The 24,167-nt window shown below is 42.8% G+C and overlaps 2 protein-coding genes across 4 annotated transcripts in view; one reads left to right on the top strand and one right to left on the bottom strand.

Annotated features, from left to right (window-relative positions):
- Window positions 1-432: 432 nt before the first annotated feature.
- TMED5 (transmembrane p24 trafficking protein 5) lies at window positions 433-17,510 on the bottom strand. Its single transcript, XM_006114159.3, has 4 exons — window positions 17,200-17,510; window positions 12,600-12,697; window positions 9,038-9,215; window positions 433-4,504 (listed from the first exon to the last, which is right to left on the bottom strand). The coding sequence occupies exons 1-4, from the start codon at window positions 17,368-17,370 to the stop codon at window positions 4,286-4,288; spliced, it is 666 nt and encodes a 221-aa protein (XP_006114221.1). The 5' UTR covers window positions 17,371-17,510; the 3' UTR covers window positions 433-4,285.
- Window positions 17,511-17,577: 67 nt separating this feature from the next.
- The window catches only part of CCDC18 (coiled-coil domain containing 18), a 57,460-nt gene continuing 50,870 nt past the window's right edge, over window positions 17,578-24,167 (top strand). The window contains exons 1-5 of one of the 3 annotated variants that reach the window (XM_075936552.1): window positions 17,578-18,046; window positions 21,224-21,374; window positions 21,546-21,717; window positions 22,344-22,514; window positions 23,636-23,745. In XM_075936552.1, the coding sequence (XP_075792667.1) occupies window positions 21,241-21,374; window positions 21,546-21,717; window positions 22,344-22,514; window positions 23,636-23,745 (587 nt within the window). In that variant the 5' untranslated portion in view covers window positions 17,578-18,046; window positions 21,224-21,240. Of the gene's footprint in view, window positions 18,047-21,223; window positions 21,375-21,545; window positions 21,718-22,343; window positions 22,515-23,164; window positions 23,183-23,635; window positions 23,746-24,167 lie in introns of those variants that run through there. The other 2 variants (XM_075936553.1, XM_075936554.1) reach the window with 2 other exon arrangements.

Consider the following 24,167-nt stretch of genomic DNA (forward strand, 5'->3'; position numbering starts at 1 on the left):
GTTTTAAGAAATTCAGTCTTTAAATGACTTGCTTTGTAATTGTGTGGAAGTCATGAAGCTTTGGTATGTGCTGTACTATTAGGTTGTTTCACAATGTTTGCTGCTTTTATGGCCCTGTCCTGCAAGATACTTAACAGTTGTCACCTGATATGCACCCTCAAATCCTGGAGAAACTATGGGTCAGGAGAGACTGAGTGCTTAGCCCTTCAGAAAATCAAGTTCTTACAGCAGAGTATGCGAAGATAGTGTTCTTTCTACAACTATTATAAATTAGGGTGCACAAGCACATATTTAGCATAATACAAGCTTTTGCATACAATTTTATCTAATGTCCGTGGACCTTAAGCATTTAATATTTAGTACAGAATAAACCGCTCCTTTTACCTACTTGAGTTGTACATCTTACACAAAACACAAGGACAATTTATGCCAATATATTATCTAAAATGTCATTTATTGTGTAAGTTTGAATACTGTATCTTTTACCCAGGGTACCCCCTGAAATTTTTTCAGTTGACAAAATCCCATAATTCTTCATCTATTATACACGCTGTTTAAAACCTTGAGATGAGGATTTTGAGGGAAGGGTTCTAATAACTGAGCCACAAGCTAAAATGCAGTAGGCTAACATCAGAGGTAGACTTTTTAGACACAGCTTTTGGGAAAGAATACAGCATTTCATAGTTGCTACACCATGGCCTTTGTTACATTGAAAGATGCATCACTTCTATGCTTTATAAAAAGGAGACAGCTCTATGAACATGGTCTGCCTGTACTGTACTCAGAAATTGACCGAGCCAGACATGAACTGCTTCAAGACAGGTCAAGCAGAGAAAAGAGAATTCCACTTGTCCACCCCTCCAATGCATTATCAACAATCTAAAACCTCTCACAGGCAATCCTCAATCTCAAATTCTTTCCAGTAACCATGCAGCATACCATCATCAAGTTGTGTTAGTCTTTAAAGTGCTGCTAGACTATTTGTCTTAAGTTTTTCCAGAAGGGAACCACATGCACCTGTGAGTGTACACAAGTCTTCCGGGGCAAATCAATTCATCACCTGCAGTTTCTCAACCTGGGGTTATACAACAGGTTTAAGGGAGTTGCAAGTGTATGGCTGGTGTTAAAGGATGCCAAGCATGAAAACTGCTCAGGACCCCAAAAGTTGCATGTTTGAGCTTTGGGTGGTAGGGTTTGGGCTCTGGGGGTACAGTAGTCTGGAAAGGTTAAGACCCATTGATACAGCCAATGCAGTATGGAAGCATAGGCAATTCCCTGCACACAATGACAAAGGCAAGAATGTCATTGTTAATAAGTCTCGACTCAAATTCAATGGTGTCACCATGAAAATGGAAGGAGGTACTTTGTGCTTCACATTGGAATTCTGGTAATACAAAATAATTTGAAATAGATTAAGGATTAGGTATCACCTGAAAGCCCTTTCTGATATGCACACAATGGTATCAAGGTGACAAATCTAGAACATTTATATAGCTATATATTTGAGAAAATATTTTAACAAATCCTTGTTCTTTTAATTATGATTTAACAAAGAGACTGATCTTTGGTAATCCTAGGAATCGAGCCTTGACATACATGAGAACATTTATTCATCAAAGTCACCATCAGTGTTCTCAGTCTAAGGTAACACTGCTAGATGTCACATTGATCCTTGTCTGTGCTACACTCACACATCTCTGTGCAAGGCAGGCTGCTGGTCACACATCTGCAGGGTGGTGAGTATCCAGTCTTTGCATATAAGCATTTGATAAGCTGCAGGATTGATTTGAGAGCACACAGTATTTCACAGAACCTCCATGAAATGTGATTTCCAACATGACCCATTTCTAGTGAAGCTATATGATCAAAATGTACACTTCCAGGAAGAGCTGTAAGGGGACGTAAGCTTCCTGCCACAACCAGGGGGTTGCATTATTGAAATTATGATTCTGTAGATTGCATGGCTTCAATGACACCTTCCTATCAATAAATTGCCAATGGAATGAGGCTCGGAAGATGCTTAGGACTCATAGGGAAGCAGAAGATCTGGTTTTTGTATAAAACTGCAGAGGGGAGAATGGTCCAGAAGCCACTGAAGTCATAGAGTAAACAGCAACTTTGAAATACCTTTTTCTTAAACAATTTAGAATGGTTATTGCTAGGCTTCATTCACACATCTGAAGTTGAAACTAAAGTGAAATCTCTCCCCATATACATAGTCCTTGTTAGAGAAAAGTGGCCAATGCACCTATGCAATTACTATTTTAATAAGTCCACTGCACTGAACTAAATATTTTCCCATCCATTTTTAGATGGCTAATACTAGGCCCTCCAGGATAATCACGTGAGAGTCTAGTTGCAATGTTTCAATTCTTATCAAGTTCAAACAGACAGTACATTTGTATATCTAGATCAGAACAAAACATTTACAATTTTTAAAAATAACTGATGTAAACAGTCCTAATAGTTATAGCATAGATTTTCAGAGCTAATACAATTTTTATGGGCACTTCCAGTGGGTTGGCACTTGGCTTTAATCTAGGCTGATGACAAAACACTTAAATGCACTCTAAACTACTAAGATTATAACAAAAGGAGACAAATGTACAGATGAGTCATGTATTTTTCCACTGCAGAATCAAATGCTAGGTTTGAAGCAAGCTATTTGGCTTTTTATTAAGAAAGATAGCAAACTGCTTCTATGATTGAACATTACCTTGAATAGTCAATTCATGGTGCAAATCTCAAGGTTTAGGACAAAATCCTATTTTATGCAATTACTGTAGTCCCATTAATTTAATAGGACTAGTCATTAGAGTAGAGTGAAAATAGTGGAATTAATTACACAGTTTGAATTTTGTTGTGAGGGTTTTAACTAAACCACTTTAGCTCTGATGTTAGTGAACTGCTACTCCATAAAATTGTGCATAGCTTTCTTGACCTCAAGAAGCAAAACATCTTAGCAAAATTAGTAATATAGAAAGGATTTTGGAAGTACAGGCAGTCCCCGGGTTACGTACAAGATAGGGACTGTAGGTTTGTTCTTAAGTTGAATTTGTATGTAAGTCGGAACTGGTACATATTGTAGAGGAAACTCTAGCCAAACATTTCTCCAGAGCTCAGTTTTATTCTCCCACGCCTCACTTCCCTCAGTCCTTTATTCTCAAGCTGAGGTGTCTGCTGAGAGAAGCCGCTCCGCGTCTCCCTGCTCTGCTGGGGGGGGGGGGGGGCGCTAGCTTCGTGTCTCCCTGGTATGCTGCGGGGAAGCAGCTAGTGCGGGGTTGCCTCACCCCGTTTGTAAGTAGGGATCCGATGTAAGTCGGATCCATGTAACCAGGGGACTGCCTGTATATAAACATGTCGAGATGTTTTTAAACACTTACCTAAAAAGTACTATTAAAGGAACACAGTTATCTGCAAAAAAATCTTATTTATCTGAATTTATCTGCTGTTGTAATATCTAAGATTACAGTAACTAAAAGATTAATTAAATTCCATTTTACTTTGTGCTTCTGCCTGTACTTTGTGTGGTCAATTTCACTGTTTCAGTGGACCTTTTACATAACCACCAACTAAACAGGAAAATGGGATTGTACAATCAGAACAACGGGCAGAAGGACTCAGAGGTGTAGGGCCTGATGCTACCTTTAGTTTATAAATTGACTACATTTCACTTGAACTGTCTCTAAAATTGCTGATATATATAAAAAAGTGAAAATGACAGTTCTCATTTTAACCACTTGAAATACATTAACCCAGTGTTTCTGTATTACGCTGTAGAAAAAAAACTTCTCAGTTGAGAGTTTAAGGAAATGTTATACTGTTACATTTATGGAGAAATGACAGTAGCTATTGACTACTAAGATGAGCCTTAATCCTTTGTCACTTGTGTAACTTTACTTCCTGCTTATTTAAAAAAGTTGTAAAAAAGCAAATTATTATTTAGGCGGACAAGGAAAGATTTTCAAGTGACCATGAAAAGGTGACTATATGTCAGGTATTAACATTGACTTCCATTTGATCCATTGTTCTGCATATTATGCATATGCTAGAGTCGCTATAAATGCAATAAACCAAAAAATAGATGCACCACCAGTAAGACTGTTAGTAACTCTTGTGGAGATGAAAGTACAGGGGACAGGTAGTCTGTTCGTGTTAGTCACGTGAATCAAGAACCTGATTATAATGTCTATTCAAAACAAGCAGCAAGGTAAAACTAGTCTCTTGTTGTAGCAGTTTATTGCATTTTCCCCTCCTCTCTGGTTATTGCTGATCCTACTAGCTGTTAAGTTCTACTTTTCCTCTTATCTTCAAAAAGACTTTTCAGCATGTAAACCTGAACAGCTGAAACCACCACCATTACTCCCAAGTTGACCATGGACCAGAAATTCACTCTGTCAAAGTTGCTTTCTTGAATATTTCGATCACGAGCTTCAAATGCTCTGAGCAGCGTCTGAATCTGGAGGCTTTTGCTTAACCTGGCTTTGACACTGTTGATGGATTCCTGGTAAAAACAGAATGGCAGTTTTAAAATGTAAAATAATTTGGAAGGAAACAAATTTTCTGCTAACAAATATAATATCACTCCTCTCCACTTTAAAAACCATACTATCAATTCACATTACTTATTTTTATTTGTGCATGTGTGTCTACTACTTTTTCATTCCATGGTTAGGTGACAGTTACTTCACTTCTGAATGCTACATCTTATGAACTTTCATTATTTTTTTGTTAGCTTTATTGTGTGTATTTTCATGTGTTTGAATTTAAATAAATAAAATGTATGCCAGGCTTTAGTCATCTTGACACATCTTTCAAAAATAATCCACAACTATTTAATAAGAGATCCCATAGACAGGTGAAAGATTGAATGAAGAATGCCCTAAAGGTAAACAAATTTGGGCTATGTCAGAGCCATATGGGACAAAGTTCAAAGCTAAGGCCCTCAGAAACAACTCCCTATCTAATGACCATGTCCTACTGTGTACTCCATTTAAGCAAGCATCTAATATGGAAGCTACAATATTAGAGGAAAAAGACCCTATTGTCCTCTGAATATTTAGATTACATTTTCTAAACCAGCACTATACTTTGTATAGAACTAGGTGGACATAAACCAAAACTGTGATTTGAATTTAATAAGACTGGTCAAGCCATTTCACGATGTACAGCTTCAAACCAGTATCATGGCAAAGCCGTATCTGTAAGGTTCATTATCTGTATCAGATAACTCATGAATAGGGTTCCTACCAAATTCACAGCCATGAGAAACCTTCCATGGACTAGGAAACCTGGACTTGTGTGTACTTTTACAGATTTCATAGAGGAGACCAATATTTCTCAAACTGGGGGTACTGACCAAAAAGTCGGTTGCTGGAGGGTCACAAGATCACTTTAGGGAGAGGTCATGGCATTACCACCCTTATTTCTGCCTCCTTTCAGAGCTGAGTGGCTGAAGAGCGATGCTTGCTGGCTGAGAACCCAGCTTGAAAGGCAAATGCCCCACCAGCATCAGTGCAGAAGTAAGGGTGGCAATATCATACCATGCCACCATTACTTTTTTGCTGTTGCTGGTAGCAGCTCTGCCTTCACTACTGGGCCCAGCTCTGAAGACAGCGCTGCTACTAACAGCTGCACAGAAGTAAGGATATCAATACCACAACTCTCTCAACAATAAACTTGTGACCCCAACTCCTTTTTAGATCAGGATCCTACAATTATGTACTATGAAAGTTCACATTTAAATAGGTGAAATAATGAAAATTATTTAAAAAACCCAACGACTCTGAAATTTATCAAAATGGACTGTGATTTTGGTAGGGACCTACTCATGAATTCTACTCTGCACTGTTAGCTTTATTTTGCAGTCTAACTGTTCTCAGCTGGATTATCTGACCAAGATACCCGTTAACAAAAATTAACTAGCATTAATGCCCAACAGGTTGTCTTTTTATTGATTTATAGAGTATATTGACACAGCAGTTAGACTATCTTCAGGTAATAGGTAACTTTACTTCTTGAGAGTGTTTTCCTATTACTTATTCTGTTGACTGCTTTCTCCTATATATTCATATGGCCTCCAGTTTCAAAATGAGGACTGGCAGACTTTTTGTTTGTACATGAACTCAGATTCTGTGTTGCGCCTGCAAAAGTTGCTCGCATCATTAACTCCCCACCTCTGTATCTTTATACTTCTTTAGCAATTAATAGTTACTAATATTTCTAATTATCTTAACTTCTATTGGGAAGAAAAGGATAATCTGATTTTCAGTATTTTAAATTGTATTAAAATAAACTACAAAAATTTTTTGGCATCCTAAACGTTCTATTCAGTGCTGATTTGTGTTCGACAAGAAAGATTCGATTTTCATTTATTATAGGAAACAGATCTAATACACAAACTGAATAATTTTTTACATGAATGAGGGAACTGTGGGACAGCAGACACTATAAAATAAATGTTTAGTGCATGCTGATTCTGCTTTCTTGGTAGCCTTCTATTTGGTCTGTCAGCAAGTATTTTATTGCATAACTGTCAGAGCTCAGTATTGTAACCTGCTAAGTGATACTGAAACAAGCACAAGCTGTTCAAAAAAATTTGTATAGAGTAACTTTACAGTATGAAAAAATTTGCAAAGCTGTGCGAGCAAGCTTCTACACCTACTATTCATTGAATGATATTGCCAGGGAGGTGTCAAAGGCTACATTTGGGAAGCAGGAAGTGGAGACAGCACAGAACCAGTGTATTGTTTAAGTGGTATAACTTTATACAAATGATGTATGTAGCACCTATAAATTGGGATTTTCAGTTATTCTGATTTTGAACTAGGAGCAGGATGACTCAAGTGTGCTTAAGAGCTGTCTGGGGAGTTGGAGAAATACTTGGGCAACTGTGAACGGCAGCCACTAACCCAGAAACATTTCCAAGAACACTATAAAAATAGTATCCCTCCCAGTCGCTTTCTCAATGCCTTTGGACATACTTTATGCTATGCACATTTTCTTTGCCAACTGAACAAACTACAGAAGCTAGTCCCGTTAGTTCAGTTCTTTGTATATCACCATCAACAAAATACTATGCTCAGCAGCTCTACTGGTGGACTAACACCACTCTCCCTCAACTCTCATCTGCATTCATCCAACTCTCATCTGCAGTCCTCAGTTTATTACCGCTCTTTCCCTCCGCTGAATTATTCAGATAAACAGTTCAGCCAGTGCATCTGGAAGTATTAGTTATCTTAACACTTTAAATTTCCTCTTTTCCCATCTTATGTTAGTAACCAGGGCATGTTTGCGAAGATGGGAAGAAGAGACATCTAAGAATATATCTTACAAGTGCATTAAAGACTAACAAGATGGTTTATTAGATGATGAGCTTTCGTGGGCCAGACCCACTTCCTCAGATCTGGAAGTGGGTCTGGCCCACGAAAGCTCATCATCTAATAAACCATCTTGTTAGTCTTTAAAGTGCTACATTGTCCTGCATTTTGCTTCAGCTACCCCAGACTAACACGGCTACATTTCTATCACTATTCTTACAAGTGCTTCTGACTCTACAACAGAAATTAAGCAGAGCATCCTTGTGAGAGATGTATTACCACCTTTTAGCTCTTGGAGACATTGTTTATTTGTCCCCTTTCCCATGATAGGGAAGCGGGTAGCCAATGAAAAGACTCAGACAGCTGGATACACAGTCCCTTCCAGCTCTGCAAGGTAAGAAACAGACAAACACTGAAAGATTTCCCATCCAATCTCTCATATGGGAAAACAAATGTGTTGCTGGGCTTCATGTGGAGGGTAGCAGATATGTACAGTGAGGAATCCTCTGGGCTAAAGAAGATTATTTAGATGAAATAATATGTAAAATTGATGTATCTTCTGGCAGATTGAGGACTGATGAATGTACTTTGTAATTAACCAAAACACCACACAGAAGAAAAACTAAAGAATACTATATATATATATAAAAATAAAAGCAGAGAAATGTATGTCAACATTTCAGGGCAACTTTTGGGAATAGGGAATTGTATGCAAATGAATTATATGCAAATGACTTTGATCAATTCTTTTTCTCCTGCCTAAGATTGATGAATAGGGAATATTTGCTTATCTTAAGAAGATGAAGTGGTGTCCACTTTACATTTGTGTTTATATAGCTACCAAAAGGGGTCAGATTTATGACTTGGTACTTTCAAGTCACTTGCTCATTCAAAATGAGCTTGGGCATGATCCAAAATCATATATCGACATGAACACACAACTTAATTACAAAAGGTCAAAAAAAAAACCTTTAATTCACCATAAGTGAATTACACACACACACACACACACACAGGAAAGGTTATTGTACAATGAAAAATACTGCTACTATACATGCATCAGGATTCTGTGTTAGTAACAGTAGTAATATTTTGCACTTTTTAGTGCCTTTCATCCACAGAACTTATTAAATCATAGTGAGCAAAGTATCAAAGCTTCCTTAGGATAGTTATTACTCACAGAAGAAAGACACTCAAGGTATGTCTATACTGCAATTAGACACCCACTGCTGGCCTGTGCCAGCTGAGTTGGGCTCACAGGGCTTAGGCTAAGGGTCTGTTAATTGAGGTGTTGACATTTGGGTTCAGACTTCATCCAAATGCTAGAACCATCCCACCTGGCATGGTCCAAGAGCTAGAGATCCCCAGGCTCCAGCCTAAGCCCAAACACCTGCACCACAATTAAACAGCCCTTAGCCCAAGTCGATTGGCAGGGCTCCCCACAGGGGTCTAACTGCAGTGTAGACATACCCAGTGAAATTAAATCACTTGCTGTGGGCTACACAGGAAATCCATGGCAGAGCTGGAGCCAGAATACAGATCTTTTAACTCCCAGTGCTGCTCTTTAACTACAATCCTCCCTCACTGTGGGACAGGTGAACATAATGTATTATGAAGAGCACAGCTCAGGCCCTCACAACAAGAAAAAGACTAAGATAGAATGATAAAAATGAATCTTTCAGATATTCAACTGTCTGATTCTAGAGCAGAATTCTTACCAGAATATCTTCAAGTTTCATATCCAACAAGTCAGTACCTATAATGTACTTCTTCCAGTCCTCTTGTTCTTCTTCTCCCATATTATCTAGGATCAACTCAAAGAAAATCACCTTCTCTGAAATGGTGCTGAATGTGTTATCAAAACAGAACATGTAATCTCCATCTTCTGTTTCCACCCTGTAAACGAGCAGACATGCACTTTTAAACTGTATTTTAATATTGCCTTTAAAATTACATTTTTAACATTTGTCCTTACATGATTATGACAGTCATGCAAACAAAAATATGCTCTGCTACACACAAATGAAAAAGCCACAACACACTATGGAATGAGATAACACAAGCATAAAAGTTACAAATTTTTCTAAGAAAACAAGCTCCAATGATCTTAAATCTTAGTGTGATAAGCATTTGCTTTCTTTCCCTTTACATTTAAAAATTAAACCTTGAAAGATTAATGCTTACAACCACTTAAAATAGAAGACAGCAGCTGCTTCTTACAGCTATAGAAAACAGAAATACTTTTACAAAGTTTAACTTGACCACTGGCTGCACAAAGAACAGAAAAGATAAAATCTTCACCTTTACAAATGGTCCCTGCTCCACTAAAGTTAATTAATTTTAAGTGTACCAATACTGGCCCCAAATATTTGAGAAAGTAAATTTGATATTGTGTAAAAAACCAAAACCAATCCTGGAAAGAGATCAGACTAACAGTATGCTAAATAGATGATTACTTGAAATGACAGCTAGATTACTTTATTACAGAGAAAATACCCTGCAGAAAGTGTCTTCTGAAACTAGCCAATTAGCCCGACATAAGATGGGATTTTCAGGTCTTCTTTCCTGAGCTCTCTCGCTCTGTCTGTCTCTCTCTCTCTCTCCTCCTACTGCCTCCCCCCTACTCTCAGCTCTCCTCTGCTTCCTGCCTCTCTCTCTTTCTCTTCTCTCCCTCCTGCCTCTCACTCTACCTTTCTCTTCGCCTCCTGCTCCTGCCTCTCTCTCCCCCCGTGGCACTTGGGTGAGTGCTGCCTGCTCAGCCGGGCTGCCGTGAGGGAGGGGGGGGGCGGGGCGGTGATGTACACGGCCAGGGGGCGGGGCTGCGTACGTCACTGCCCTCCCTTCCCCTCCCACCCCGGGGGAGCCCAAACAGCCCCTTGCGCTGCTGGTTCCCCTGGCAGCGCGACTGAGGGGCACATCACTCAGCTGAGTGCCACAGCGGAAGGGTAAGGGGGGTGGTGACATACACGGCCCCGCCCCCCTGACATGTGCGTCACTGTCCCACCCCCTTCCCCTCCCTCCTTGGCGGCTTGACTGAGTGTTGCGCGCTCAGCTGGGCCACCGCGGCGGCGGAGGGGCGGTGACGTACACAGCTAGGGGGCGGGGCTGTCTACATCACCGCCCCCCTCCCACTCAGCGCCACGGCAGGAGGAGGAAGCGGGGGGCAGTGACGTACACGGCCCCGCCCCCTGGCCGTGTACATCACCACCCCGCCCCACTTCCTGTTCCACGGGGGCTCAGCTGAGCGGCGCAGCGCCAGCGCCACTCAGCTGGACCGCGGCGGGGGAGCATGCGCCTGTTTGGGGTCCGGCTGCGGCCAGTGGCTGCACCCCTCCCTGGCCAGGTCTGCTTCCCGCTCCCCTCCTCCATCCAGCCCCACGGCCCCCCGATCCCCCCCAACCAGCTCTGCTTCCCGCCCCCTCTTCCTGCCGGCCAGCCCCACGGCACCCCGGACACCCCTTTCCTCCCCCCCCCGCCAGCGCTGCTTCCCTCCCCCCTTCCTCCGGGCCCCCCCCCCCCATCATCCCCTCCAGCCGGAGCCCCCCGATTCCCCAGCTCTGCTTCCCACCCCCCTTCCGGCCAGATCCACCCCCCTTCGCCTCCCTCCCTCAGCTGGGCCCTGGCAGGGGAGCAAGCATTGGCAAGCGGCCATTTGGGGTCTGCGCTCCCCATGCGTGGGGAGTGCAGACCCCAAACGGCTGCTTGCTGCCGCTTGCTTCCCTGCCGGGGCCCAGCTGAGCATCCTCAGCTGGGCCCTGGGCGGCAAGCAGACCCCAAACGGGGGGAGCACGGACCCCAAAAGGCCACTTGCCTCCACTTGCTCCCCCACTGGGGCCCAGCTGAGCGGCACAGCAGTGGGCCGAACCGCCACCGAGGGAGGGGAAGGGGGCGGGGTGCTGCCGTACACGGCCAAGGGGCGTGGTCGTGTATGTCAGCATTACAGACTCACAGACAATGGGCTACTATCTTCTGAAATTCCACAATAGGAAGTGCTTTTCTGTTGACTGCCAATAAGCAGATGGCCACCATGGTAAGTCAAACATCCTTCACTCCTGAAGGAACCTGTCTAGGAAGTATTAATAAGGTAATAGTAGGGGGCTGTGCACTCGCAAACCCCCCTCTTTCAGGGGGTAGGAAACCCTAGCTCTCCACCCCCCCCAGTCACTGGGTAGGGCTGGACTGTGGATGCACCAGCACCAACCCAGGCCCCTTCCCCCACCCCCACACCAGCCCAGGTCCCTTCTCCCTCCCCCTCGAGCCAGGGTCCCTTCTTCCTCCCCCACCAACCCTAACATTTCCTCTCCTAGCCGTGGCAAATGCCAGGCCTGGCTCTAACCCCAGCGGTCGGAGAGGTGCAGGGGTGCTTGCCTGCTCCATGTGGGGTGCAGCAAGACGCATGAAGTGCTGTGTGCACATGGTGCACCGGGTCACTGCAGCCTGTTGAGGTGGGAAAAGCACCAGTGTGGGGGACTGCTGCCCTGACCTCACTCCCACCTGTACTGCTCACTGCTCCAGCCCTGTCCACAGAGCCCAGGATCACCTGTCCACCTGCCAAAAGGGAAGGAGCAGACAGATTGGTGAGGCAGCTCCCATGGGCGGCTCAGGGGTGTTCTGGCAGCCGCAGTAAGCCACGGGGGCAGCCAGACTTCAGATGCTAGGGCACCGTGGTCTAGCTCCTCAAGAGCCCACTGCTGGCAAATAAGCCCAGCTGGGAGCCCCACTCCCAGCACCTGTCTCTCGGCTGCTGTCAAGGAGAACTGTACCAACCTCCCACCCCGAGGGGGTGTAACAGCTGCAACGTGGAGTCTGCCTGCTACTATGCCATGTTTCTTGGCATTGAAAGCCCTGTGGGACAAGGGTGATGGAAGGCGAGTAGGGGCTTGGTTTAAAATAGCAATTCCAAGTAGGGGAAGCAGCAAGATGGGGCTGAAGCTGGGAGAGAGGAAGGAAGCAGGCAGGACGCAGAGTGACGTGATGACGTGTCACTATTGTCACGCGGGAATTTTTTTTTAATATGTAGACACAATTTGTAAAACAGCCTAAAATATAAACAACTAAAAGAATGAATATAGCAAGCTTTTTACAGTAATCACATGAACAAGCTTCTTATATTCCACATTCAAAGAGTAATTTAGATAAACAATACAACAAGTTTTTAAAACCATTAAGAACAAATATGATTTTAAAACACTTAACTCTAAGTTTTGTATTTGTTTAAAGCAACTGTCATCACTGCTGTATACAATATTGAGGTTCAAATCTGGAGATTTTAAAACTTACGTGTGAACTCCATCTGATTTTCTCTGATGAAAAACTAGGATTTCACCTTTTGGAGATTCCAAGTAAAAGTCAACATCTAATCCTGCTCCGTCTAAAACCTGTGAAGTCAGCCAACAAATAAATACATTTTTAAAAAGCAAACTTCCATTTGAGTTGTTGAAAAGAAACATTTTACGTAAAGGAATTGATACAGAGAAAATGTAAAGGGTGAATTCACCTACTGTAAACTTCAAACCCACTTTACCCAAGTTTTCTGCCAAAAAGATGGTACACTGTTTTAAATTTTAGCACAGATGTGACTAATTACATTAGGAAAGGAATAAACTAAGCGTTTCCCTAGTGCGTTCTGCTATTTCTTTCTCTAGTGCAATTCCAACAACATTGAATTGGGAACTCTACTGAAGACAAGGCATTGCAGGACATTTATTCATTGTGTCACTTAGACCTGCTCTGAGCAAGGTTAGACAGCATAGTAGTAAAAATGCCAGATGGTCTACACTCACACTTCCATTATAGATATCACTGGTGGAGCTCTTCCAGTGTTAGTTAAATGGTGGGAAATATTAAGTAAAGTCTCAGTGTAGATAAGGCATTATAAGGCAGATGATACCTAGACCTTTCTGACAAGAATAGTATTTAAAGAAGGCTCTGTGTAACAAGGATTCAACTCATGTACAAACATCACATGGACTCTGTACTTGGAGGATCATAGTTTATACTGCAAGAGACACCACACTCGCCACACCAGTTAGAGCCATAGAAGATGGGATCCCTGGGGTTTTTTGCATGACAAGGAAATATTGCAGATTTAGGATCCCTAGCCAGCAAAATGCTGAGCATTCTCATTTCTCAAAGTTAAAAGGAACTTAAGACATTTAGCATGTCACAGGATCAAACCCTTTGAGTTTGTCAACGTTTGAAAGTTGTATTGTTTGAATGTACCAGTATGGATGCAGTTATATAGATACTCTTTATACTGACATAGCTATTCCCCCATAGAAAGAAAATAAATATACTGGAATAAGTCACTTTTATACTGGCATTACTGGTCCACACCAGGGCTTTTACCTGTATAACAATTTTGGGTTTCTTTTTTTTAAATACAAAAACAAAAACCACCATCCTTTACCTAAAACAATTAAACTAGTACAACTTTTAAGTGTAGACTAGGCCTCTCTCATTCAACCCAATCCTGCTCCTACTAAAGTCAATGGCAAAACTCACAATGATCCCAGTAGGTGCAAGACTGGAAGTTTACTGAAAGAGAAAAGGAAGAAAATAATTAAGGAATGGGTGTCCAGAATGAAGAGATAAGTAGTGATATATTTTTGATATTTCAATATGGTCTGAGCACACTGTATCGTAGTGGTCCCCAACCTTTTCAGGTTGTCGGGCGCCAGGGGGCGTGGACACTTGCCCGCCCGGGGGCGGCCCCCCCCAGCCACATGCCCGGGGGCGGGGCCCCCCCATAGCCACGCGCCAGCGGGCGGGGCCCCCCCCATAGCCACGCGCCCGGGGCCGGCGCCCCCCCCCCGTAGGCGCCGCGTGCCCGGCTCTCCCCCTGTAAGCTCTGCGCGCCCGGGGGCGGGGCCAAGGCCGGGGCTGGCAACGGGGCCAGGGCACGCGCGGCGCACCCGGGGGCGGGACCGGCCATGCACCCGGGGCTGGCACCTGCCGCACACCCAGGGGCAGGGCCAGCCCAGATTGCTCCGCGGGCGCATGTGAAGAGCCCGGCGGGCGCCATGGCGCCCGCGGGCACCGGGTTGGGGACCACGGCTGTATCGGAATCTCAGCTTCATACTGTTCTACTACATTGGGAACATGTGTTTGGAGAATATTACTCAGAAAAAACTATTCTTGTTTTTTATCAATTTACAATTCATACTTGTAAAAAAAAAAAATCAGTATCAAAGCAGAACTTGAATCCTTTCCACTTATGCAACATAAAAACTAGTTAGTACTCTATAAAGATGACTTGAGGAACTGATAGTGAAACATGGATCTTTAGTAGGATCAAAAGCCCTATGAGAGTTAAGTATTTATTCCCTCTGTAATAAATGTGAAAGTTGCATTTCAGTTACTTTGCCAGCATTGATTTTTTAATTAAAGAAGTGTCCAAAGAGTATTTAATTTTTAACTGTTATTCAGGATGAGTCATGAACAGAGCTATTTCTTCTCAAAAAATTGAGACGGTAGCATCTGTTGGAATTGCTATGCATTCCCAGGAGCGAGGCGAAGGATTAAATGTGCAGGGACTGGGTTGGGTCTGAAGAATACTGGCAGGACAATGAGAAATGTGAACTGCTGTGTGGTGTTTATTTTATCTAAAAAGGACTTAAGTTATTGTAAGATCTGTTGCTGCTGAGCTGCAAAGACCATCTTCAACCTGTCCCAAAAGGCATTTTACAGCATCTAAATCTTTATGACAGACTACAAAAATTAATTTTTGAAATGTACTAAATATTTAGAGGAGGCGGAGGAGAGAGATGGGGCAGGAGATGCAAAGGAAGAGACATTTTATGCATCAATCATGTTTAGTTTTGTTTAGGTTTTATAGCTATTTTGTAAAGTCACCGAACTGCATGTGATATTTCTACGCACCTTTCCTATTTTTTAAAAAAAACTTAATCTAGTAAAAAAAATTCTTACACATTCTGGCCCCATGTTCTATCCTTGAGCCTGTCTTCTAATTTTTATGACTTTTAAATAGTATTCTTCCCCTCCCCCCTTTTTAAGTAAATGCATTTTTTCCTTCACTGTCCATGTGGAACTCAGCAGGAGAAGCCAGATAACTCATCAGGACTACTCCTTGCATAAAATTAGGCACGTGCATACATTCATTGGGCTCTTATCCTGGAAAGACTACAGGAGAAATACTGAAACTGACTATGTGCAAAATGCTGTCAAACACTAAACAAATGAAAAACAAAGGAAATACTTTCTCCTCTTCAATTTTCTCCCAACTGTAACAAGCGTAGAAGTTTCTTGTATCAATAGCCAAAAAATATTTTCAGATAAAACCCAATTCAATAGGGGAAAATAACTGTTGCTATAAAAAAGCCAGCAGTAATAAAGTACTATGATCGCATTACAAACATCTCTCAAACAATATGCACATTACAGGATACAAAGACACTGTCAATTCTACAGACAGAACTACATGCATGCAGCAGGATTATTCCCAGTACAATAGTTACTGTTGATGGCCTGTTAACAAGTACCATTGACACACAACTGTTTGTGGCATGGCATCTGAAAAAAAATACAGAAATCTGAAGGTTGGTGAGAGGATTGTGGGAGGATTTTTTCACATTCCAGTGTAACTTTGTACATAGGAGGGTTTGCTAATCTAACTAAACAGACATAGTTAAACAATCCTATCTATACAGAAGAACTGTATTAGTTTGAATTGCAGCCTGACATTTGTACAGAACCAAGGTTAGAAGATGGCACAACCACAGTTAGGGATCACCTATTAGTAGTTATGGGTGGACACAGTGCATGAGGGAGTCAATTGTGTTCGTTAGAACCTAACTGCAACTATGATAAAAATCTGTTGCGTAAACAGGTCAGCTGTATTAGTATAAAACCAGTGAATGGCAAGTTATAAGGATGATTGTATGGACTGATGAAGAAAGAAAAAGAAGTTGAGAGTTATATATTTGCATGGAATTGCAGGAGGTAGATTACTCATTTTAACCTTGCTGGACTACAGAGCACAATCTATTGCCTAAAAACAAACCCCATCGTTTTGCTTCAACAAACTTTTAGACTCAGATTTTAAGGTCAGAAGTGACCACCATGATCATCTAGTCTGACCTTCCACACACAATTGCCTCATCAGCATAAGAAGAACCTGAACTTTTTGTCTGCCTGCAATCTTCTGCCTGGCTGGAGTCTGTGGACCCTTCCAACAGGCTGGGGGAGGGTCCTTTAGTGGGAATCCAATAGGATTGTCTGCTTGGTCCTTTTCAGTCTGGAAGGCAGTCAGCTCCAGGAAGTTTACTGTGTGCAGATCTTCTGCACAGCATTTGAACCTGAGCGCCTGACCTGTGTGGACATTGAAGGCCCATCTAGCATTTTCTAGGATTTTTGCCCCTTGTGTTGGCCAAAAATTTCCAATCTGGGTTGGGGGGTGGGGATTTGTTTCCAGAACTAGGGTTGCCACTTTTGCCTAGACATATTCCTGGAGGTTTCATCACATATATAAACATCTGTAATGCTTGAAGACTCCAGAACAGTGCTGGTGGAATAAAACCAGAAGCTGACCCTGACAGTCGCCTCTACCTTTCCCAGAGCTATTTGCCCACCCTGCCCACTAAAGTCAGAGACAGGTAAGAAAACTGCCGGGTCCCCCTTATCGGTACCGGAAATCGCTGCAGCGAGCGGTCGGAGAACGAGCTTTACACTGACGATAGGCTCTGCAGACGGCGCTACGAGAACACTCAGCCTGCGGGCAGAGCCCACTCCCGCCGGATACTCGGGAGGCTGCGACAGCGAGAGCGGCGGCGCGGACGCCGCGAAGGATGCGCGGTAGGCGGATCTCCGTCCCGCGCGCAGCGGAGCACACGGGTCGCTAGCGGCGAGCCGGCTCCCTCACCTGGTACTCGACCTCCAGCGAGGCGCCCTGCCGCATGGGCTGGAAGAAGCACTCCTTGCGGCCGGCGGACAGCGTGAAGGTGAAGTCGCTGTCCAGGGAGGGAACGAATCCAAAGGCGCCGGGCAGCAGCAGCAGGGAGCGGAGGACGAGCAGGCGGGAGGCTGCCCCCATCCCCACGAGCAGTGGTGGGCCTGGCACGGCGCGCTCCGGCTTTGCCCGCGCTGACAGGATGTTCTCACGGATACGGAGACAGGCGGCGGGCCGGACCAGCCCACCCCGGGGCGGAGCGGCCCGTGCCCACAGCCCAATCGCATGGCGGCAGCAGCAACCCCTCCCTAGAAGGCAGCGTTCTCAACGAGCGCGCCGGCCTCCACCGCCCCATAATGCACCAGCGGGAGCGAGGGAGGTGATGCGTTGCCAGTAAGCAAACGCGAGGGATGATTTTTTTTTTTCAGGGGGCGCTCTGACCGTTCATTTTTTCCGGGGGGCATTGTGGGAAATGTAGTCTGATGCTTGTTGCAATAGGCGGACATGCGCAAAGATCAGACTATCATTCCTAGGGGGCAAGGGAGGCAGGAAAAAAAAGACAAGAGGTGAAATGCGCATGCGTAGCTGGAGAAGTGGGGCTATCGCTGCCTCAGTAGCGTAACGGCCCGCGCAATTCGAACGGGCGCAGACGGGGTGCCGTTTGGGACAGCTTTAGAGCGCGAAGTACACTTGACAGAAGTCAGGAGCGCGCCCCGAGGGCTTTCCCGGCGGTGAGTCTGTGCCGCCCCTCCGCGTGTTAGAGGGAGGCGGCTGCACAGCCAAGGAGTTCTCGCAAGTTGGGCCCGGGTCTCGTTCTAAGGTAGGTCTGAGGGGGCGGGGCCAGCTCCGGGGCGGCTCTCCTGGATCCCCGGGCCGGGCCCGGCGCCGCTCCAGCTCCTGCCCAGCCGCCGGCTGCGTGGGGAAGGGGAGGGCTACGTTGCCGAGCAACGCGAAGAGCTCTGTGGCCGGGGCTGAGGGGGCGGGAAAGGCCAGTCCTGGGGATGGGGGGCGAGGGGCTGTTTGGGAGACGATCTGGCTGGCTTGGCTGCGGTTTTTTAAAGGGATCTAATCTGCTGGCGTTTTCCCGTGGGGACCTGGCTAACACTGGGATGGCTCATGCGAAGGGTTTTGGTGTCCGGCTCAAGATGCTACAGTGATTCCGCTTCTGCAGGTTAAGCGAGAACAGATCAACGCCCTGTGAAAATACTGCAGCTGTCTGCCCATCAACACGCAAATTCACCGCACACGTGGGGGGGGGGGGGTTGATTCACGGCACTGCCGGAGTGCGGAAAGTGCAATGCGTATCTGTAGGCAGAGGCGAAAATAAGGTGAAGTGCCAGTCTGGTAAGGGAAAGGACTCCCCCAGCCTCGAGTGCCCCTCCATGGGTTTTAGGGAGGGTGTCCCCATTCCTACTGCTGTTGCTTGGTATTCCTCTTCTCTCACTCTGAGAGCCAGAGGACAGTACACAGTGTCTCTGTAAAAGGTGTCCTTGTCCCCCTGCACTCCTTCCCAGCCCTGATTTCTGCATCCCTCCATATCTCCACCCTCTGCACCTCATACTCTCCTAAACCTGACTCCTGCTCCTCCCACATATCCCCAGCACCCTGCCCCAACTCCCACATTCCTTTGCCCTGATCCCCGCACGCACATCCCAACCCCCTGCCTGGAGCCCCCTATACTCTATTCCACACTTAAATTTCTTACAGGTGCTGTCAAATTTTACTCCTTTTCCAGAGGCTCCCCCCCACCCTGCCCTGCCTGAAGGCAGTATAACAGTATTGTAAAAAACTTAAGTTAATTTCAGCACTGTCTGTATTAGAAATGTAATTGTGTAGCTGGATATTGGCAAGGCCACTTACCAGTTAATCATGTAAAATTTTTAGAGGGCTGGTCAGGAGCCTGGCTCAGTCCTGGCTCATGCTGGGTCCTGGGAGTTACCCTGGCTGTGGCTCTGCAAGGTAAGTATTAATGCAGAGCTGCAATGGGAGTAGCTTCCAGGACCTGGAGCCAGGACTGAGCCGGGCTGCCCTCCTGCTAGCTACTAAATTACTTTTCATGCAGAGACACAGCGGGGGTAGATGCCAGATCTGGCACAACTGGGACTGAGTGCTTGCAGAGCTAACTTTTATTGATTAATTGCATCGTCAACAAAATATGGTAGGAGTCTTAGGGTACATCTGGACAGTGGCGCTATTTTGGGATACTTCCGGTATCTCAAAGTAGCTATTCCATGTCTTTTAAACAAGCCCAGTATTTCAAAATAGCTTTTTAAAAAGTAGGCTTTCTATTCTGACATCCCTGTAAATCTTGTTCCATGAGGATTAAGGGATGTTTCAGAATAGTGCTCTATTTCATAATTTGACATGCTACACAATTTCAGAAATACACAATGCATAGCTCAAATTGGCTAGCTTATTTGCATCCTTACATTTAGGACTGGGAACAGAAGATGGGATGGTGAAAGTGGGCAAAATACACTGGTAAAGAAAGCACCAGACCAAATTAAAACAAAATCTTTGTGTGGAAAAACAAGGTGCTAAACTTATCTGAAAAAAGCAAATGGAAACTGAAGCAACAGTGAGCATCATGCAAGAATGTTTCTCTCCTTTCTGCTTTCACACTTGTATGAATAAAACTTTCTTCCTCCTCTCCCACCTGCTTCTGGTAGCCTGAGTGCATAGTTAGGATGTAAAATGCCAGTTAATCAGTTAACTGGTTAAACGTTAGCTTCACCTGGGCTATGTCTACACTCGCGGCTTCTTGCGCAAGTATGGCTGTTCTTGCACAAGAATCCGCAGAGCATCTACACTGCCCGCCTGCTCTTGTGCAAGTAAATTTACAGTACAGCGTGGTAAGAGGGGGCTCCTTGCGCAAGAGCTATGCTATTTTTTGACAGGTGTAAACCCTCTTGCGCAAGAGCCCTTGCGCAAGAGGTCAGTGTGGATGCTCTGCAGGGATTTCTTGCGCAAGAAAGCCCTATGGCTAAAATTGCCATCGGAGCTTTCTAGCACAAGAGAGCGTCCACACTGCCATGGGAGCTCTTGCACAAAAGCACAGTGAGACCATGGCAGTGTGGACATTTTCTTGCGCAAGACTTCTTGCACAAGATGTTCTTGCGCAAGAAGCCGCGAGTGTAGACATAGCCCTGGTGTTTAACTGGTAAGCTGACTAGCGAGATCTCTTGTTCCAGCCACTAAGCCCCCCAGCTCTTCCGGCTCCCAGAACCTACTCTGTAGTTGGCTGCAAGGCTCAGCTCCCTGCCCAGTCTGGGAACTGAGTTGGGCTGGAGCAGCCCTCTGCCTGTTGCAGGCCTTAGGCAAGTGGGCTGCTCCCAGGGGAACTGGTTAACTGCTACCTGGTAAGCATCATCTGGTAAGGGTGATGCTTACTGGATAACCAGTTAATTGGTTACCTGTTCACATCCCTATTCTGAAATACATTTCTGCCTTTAATATAAAAAAAAATTAGGGCACCTTGCAGTGTCTATGTTTACGCAGGTCTTTAGTAAGCGAGATGCACTGAGAGTTAAATATTTATTTGTATTGTGCAGTGTTTCTTTAATTGAAAAGAGCAGATGTTCCTAATGACTATCAACAGTACATATTTTATAGATCATAAATAAGCTAGTTCTTTATTCTATTTTATTCCTATTCTCTTTCTTCTGTAAAATATAAATCTGTTCTTCAACTATTTGTACACAGCACCTCTAGTATGCTCATTCCTAGTCACTTCTTAGGCATAGGAAAAAGTGTTCTTATTAAAACAAGTATATTTATTAAAGGAGAATAATGAAATAATCAAGTAAAAGTAATTATATAGAGTTATGTTTTCAAGTTTTTATTGTTATGAAAGAAGGTAATAAGTGATACTTTGCATGTAATTAAGGAAAGTATATATGCATAACACCTTTTAAAAATATTAAAAAAATAACTGCTACTTTCTAGAAATAGCATATCATGATATTAAACTCAATTTAATATTAAAAACATATTTTAGACAAATGTAGAGTACCAATGGAATCCAATTTTTGGACTTACCATAAAAAAGATGATGATGAAGAACTGTTGCTTGCGAATGTAGAGGCATTAAGGAATCAACTGAGGAAAACCAAGAGAAATCTACAACATCTAGGAGAAGAGCTTTCCAGGTATGTGTGTTTTTAAAAGCAAGACTAGAACTAAGCCCTAAATCTCCCCAGTATTTTAAATCTATATTATTCACTATATTTATTAGTTCTACTTGTGTTTTCATTTTGGTATATTTGGTAAGAACTCTGGTGGAGGGGGAATTCTTATTATTGTTTTGTTTTTTATTCTAGTACTAGTTCGGGTGAGCAATCTGTCCACAGCTCTCATTTAAGTGAGTTTGTTGGACTAACTCTGGAAGATCTTGAGCTGAGTTGCAGTGAATTTCAAAATTATTCTTCTTGTAAGAGTGCTGGTAAAATGTCCCACCACAGCAGGAATTCTCAGAGAAAATCTCAAACCAAAGTAATTTTGTTTTTTTGTTTATTTTGGTGCTATGTTGTTTTATGCATTTGTGATTTGATGAACATTCGACTTAATTCTTTCACTAGCAGATTTACCCAGCATTGCCCAGTAGTGCCAAAACAGAGCACTACTCCAAATTTCTTCATTTGCTCTCTTTTCTGTAAGGTTTATTGAGAAGCTGTCCTTTTCCACATTCATCCTATTTTTCTGGCTTATCTTGGTTCAGTCTCTTTCAACATTCTCTCAGTTATGTCAGTTTTGAGGACTGTACTTAATTTAGTAAATCTGTCTCTTTTCTGTTTGGTGGTATGCAAAAACATTCACTTTTCTGGCACAACCAAACCTTTATGTGTTTTAAGGTGTAATAAGAGGAAGCTGTATACCAAAATGTTGTGTTCCTCGCTCTTACCATTTAGAAGAAGTTCTTGATCAAACAGACAAACTTTCTAAAATATATGGTAGATCTGTAGGCTTCTCAGCTAATATAAAGTAAGCACTTGGGAGTTAGTCATGGTAGCATACCGTTGATCACTTTTTAAAATGTATTATTTCTATAGTTTAAGTAACTTTGGCAATGATTCATTGTTGTGATTCATTGTTGATATATGTATTTTTTTTGCTTCAAGTCTTGCAAAGTGTCCACTCTTTTTGATAAAAGTATGGAACAAGAAAATGAACATCTTAGAGAGAAGCTGAACACACTTCGAGAACAAAATGCATCTTTGACTTCCCAGAACCACTGTCTAATGAATAAAATTGAAACTATTAACTTTGAACTGAGTCAGTCAAAAACAAGGGTGAGTATCTTATAAGGATGAATATGTGGTTCCTAGCAACAAAAACATTTTAGACAAATAAATCCGTTAACTATATTGTAATTTTGTTTAGAATATGCCTATTCAGATTGGCTTAATCTATTTAAAATGCGATAATAATCAATTATATTATTATTTCAATTTTAAATGTTATTTATATGTATAGCAGTAGCACCTAGTCATAGACCATTGTTCTTCTAAGTGTTGTACAAACAGAACTAAGTCACGGACTCTTCCCCACTAAAGCTTACAATCTAAGAGTGGTATTAAAGATGCCCTGTAACCTATACAAGAAGTAACTTGGTACATGTTTTTAATTTTATACATAAATATATTTGCAGTATATCTACCTGAGTTTAATTGGTCTCCTATATTCATATTAACAATGGGAACTAAAGAAGGCTGGTCTTATTTCCAAATAAAGAGCAACATGTCTACTATATAGAGAAAGTGAAGATGAGTTATGAGGGAATATTGCAGACCATGGAGAGAGAGAGACAACGATTAGTATAATTTACACATATTTTAAAAATAGAGATATTTGAATTAAAGAAATAATGTTTTGCTTGTTTTTAGTTTACACAGAAACTTACTAAAGTCTTTGGAGACTACAGCATTGCAGGAATAGTGTGAAATGCAGTCACTGAGAAGTAAGCCACTCTATTGTGTGCATGTTGGTTTGCAGAATAAAGATGATCGTGCTTCTCAGACTCCATTCGGAGGACAAGTGATGTTGAAGAAAAAACAAAGAGAAAGAGATAATAGCTAGTGGGGGTGACAGGACAAATTAAAAACTACTCATTGTTCTGGCTTGTAAGGGAAAAATGAAGGAATATTGATTTTTTTTGGAGGAAAAAGTTTAGACAGTCAACTGTGAACAAATTCTTTTTTAACATTCCAAACCAGACTGGAGTAGTTGGTACCTATGGAACTGGGAATATGCCAAACAGAAGGAAAAACTTGAAGTTAAAGTGAATATAGTATGGAAGTGTGCTGACAATTTTTCTGCAAGATTAGGGAGACAATGTCATTCAGTTATGCAACGAACACTTTTGGCTATATTTGCAAATTTTAATGAAATCCCAAATATGTTTATATTTCAGATAACTTTCCTTGAATCAGCTTTAGGTACACATTTAGTCAGCATTCCTTCATTAGAAGAACAGATTGCAAATTTGGAAGCAGAAATTGTGGCTCAAGATAAAGTACTGAGGTAATTAATATATTTTTCCCTTCCCTTATGAACCTTTTGGTTTACTTGTTTAATTCACAGTTTTCCCCAGGAACAGGAACTACAAATTGCTTCCAAATCTAGTGCTTTTCATCAGAACATTACAAAGTTTTAAATCAGTCCTCAAGAAGTCACTGTATATGTGTATTTCATTGGTGTTTTATGTCAGTGTACAAAAGAGAGGATGAAAATGTGTTCTAAGAATTTAAGGTAATTGATGAAGATTTGGTAAAATAAATAAACTAAAAAATTCTAAAATAAATATAGTTTATAATCTGAGGTAAAATAAATGTGCTTTTATGACTGAGATTATGAAATATGTTGCAAATGTGTAAACATTTGTACTCATTGTACAATAAGCAAACTTTTTGTCTTCTCAGATTCGTCCACTTACTACACTATAG

This window comes from Pelodiscus sinensis, chromosome 9 (genome assembly GCF_049634645.1).
Source record: "Pelodiscus sinensis isolate JC-2024 chromosome 9, ASM4963464v1, whole genome shotgun sequence".
Taxonomy (NCBI): domain Eukaryota; kingdom Metazoa; phylum Chordata; order Testudines; family Trionychidae; genus Pelodiscus; species Pelodiscus sinensis.

Coding starts and splice junctions, on each gene's coding strand:
- TMED5 (XM_006114159.3), bottom strand. CDS start 17,370: ATGGGGGCAGCCTCCCGCCTGCTCGTCCTCCGCTCCCTGCTGCTGCTG. Junction 12,698..17,199: donor CGCTGGAGGTCGAGTACCAG/GTGAGGGAGCCG, acceptor CTGACTTCACAG/GTTTTAGACGGAGCAGGATT. Junction 9,216..12,599: donor AAATCAGATGGAGTTCACAC/GTAAGTTTTAAA, acceptor GCTCGTTTACAG/GGTGGAAACAGAAGATGGAG.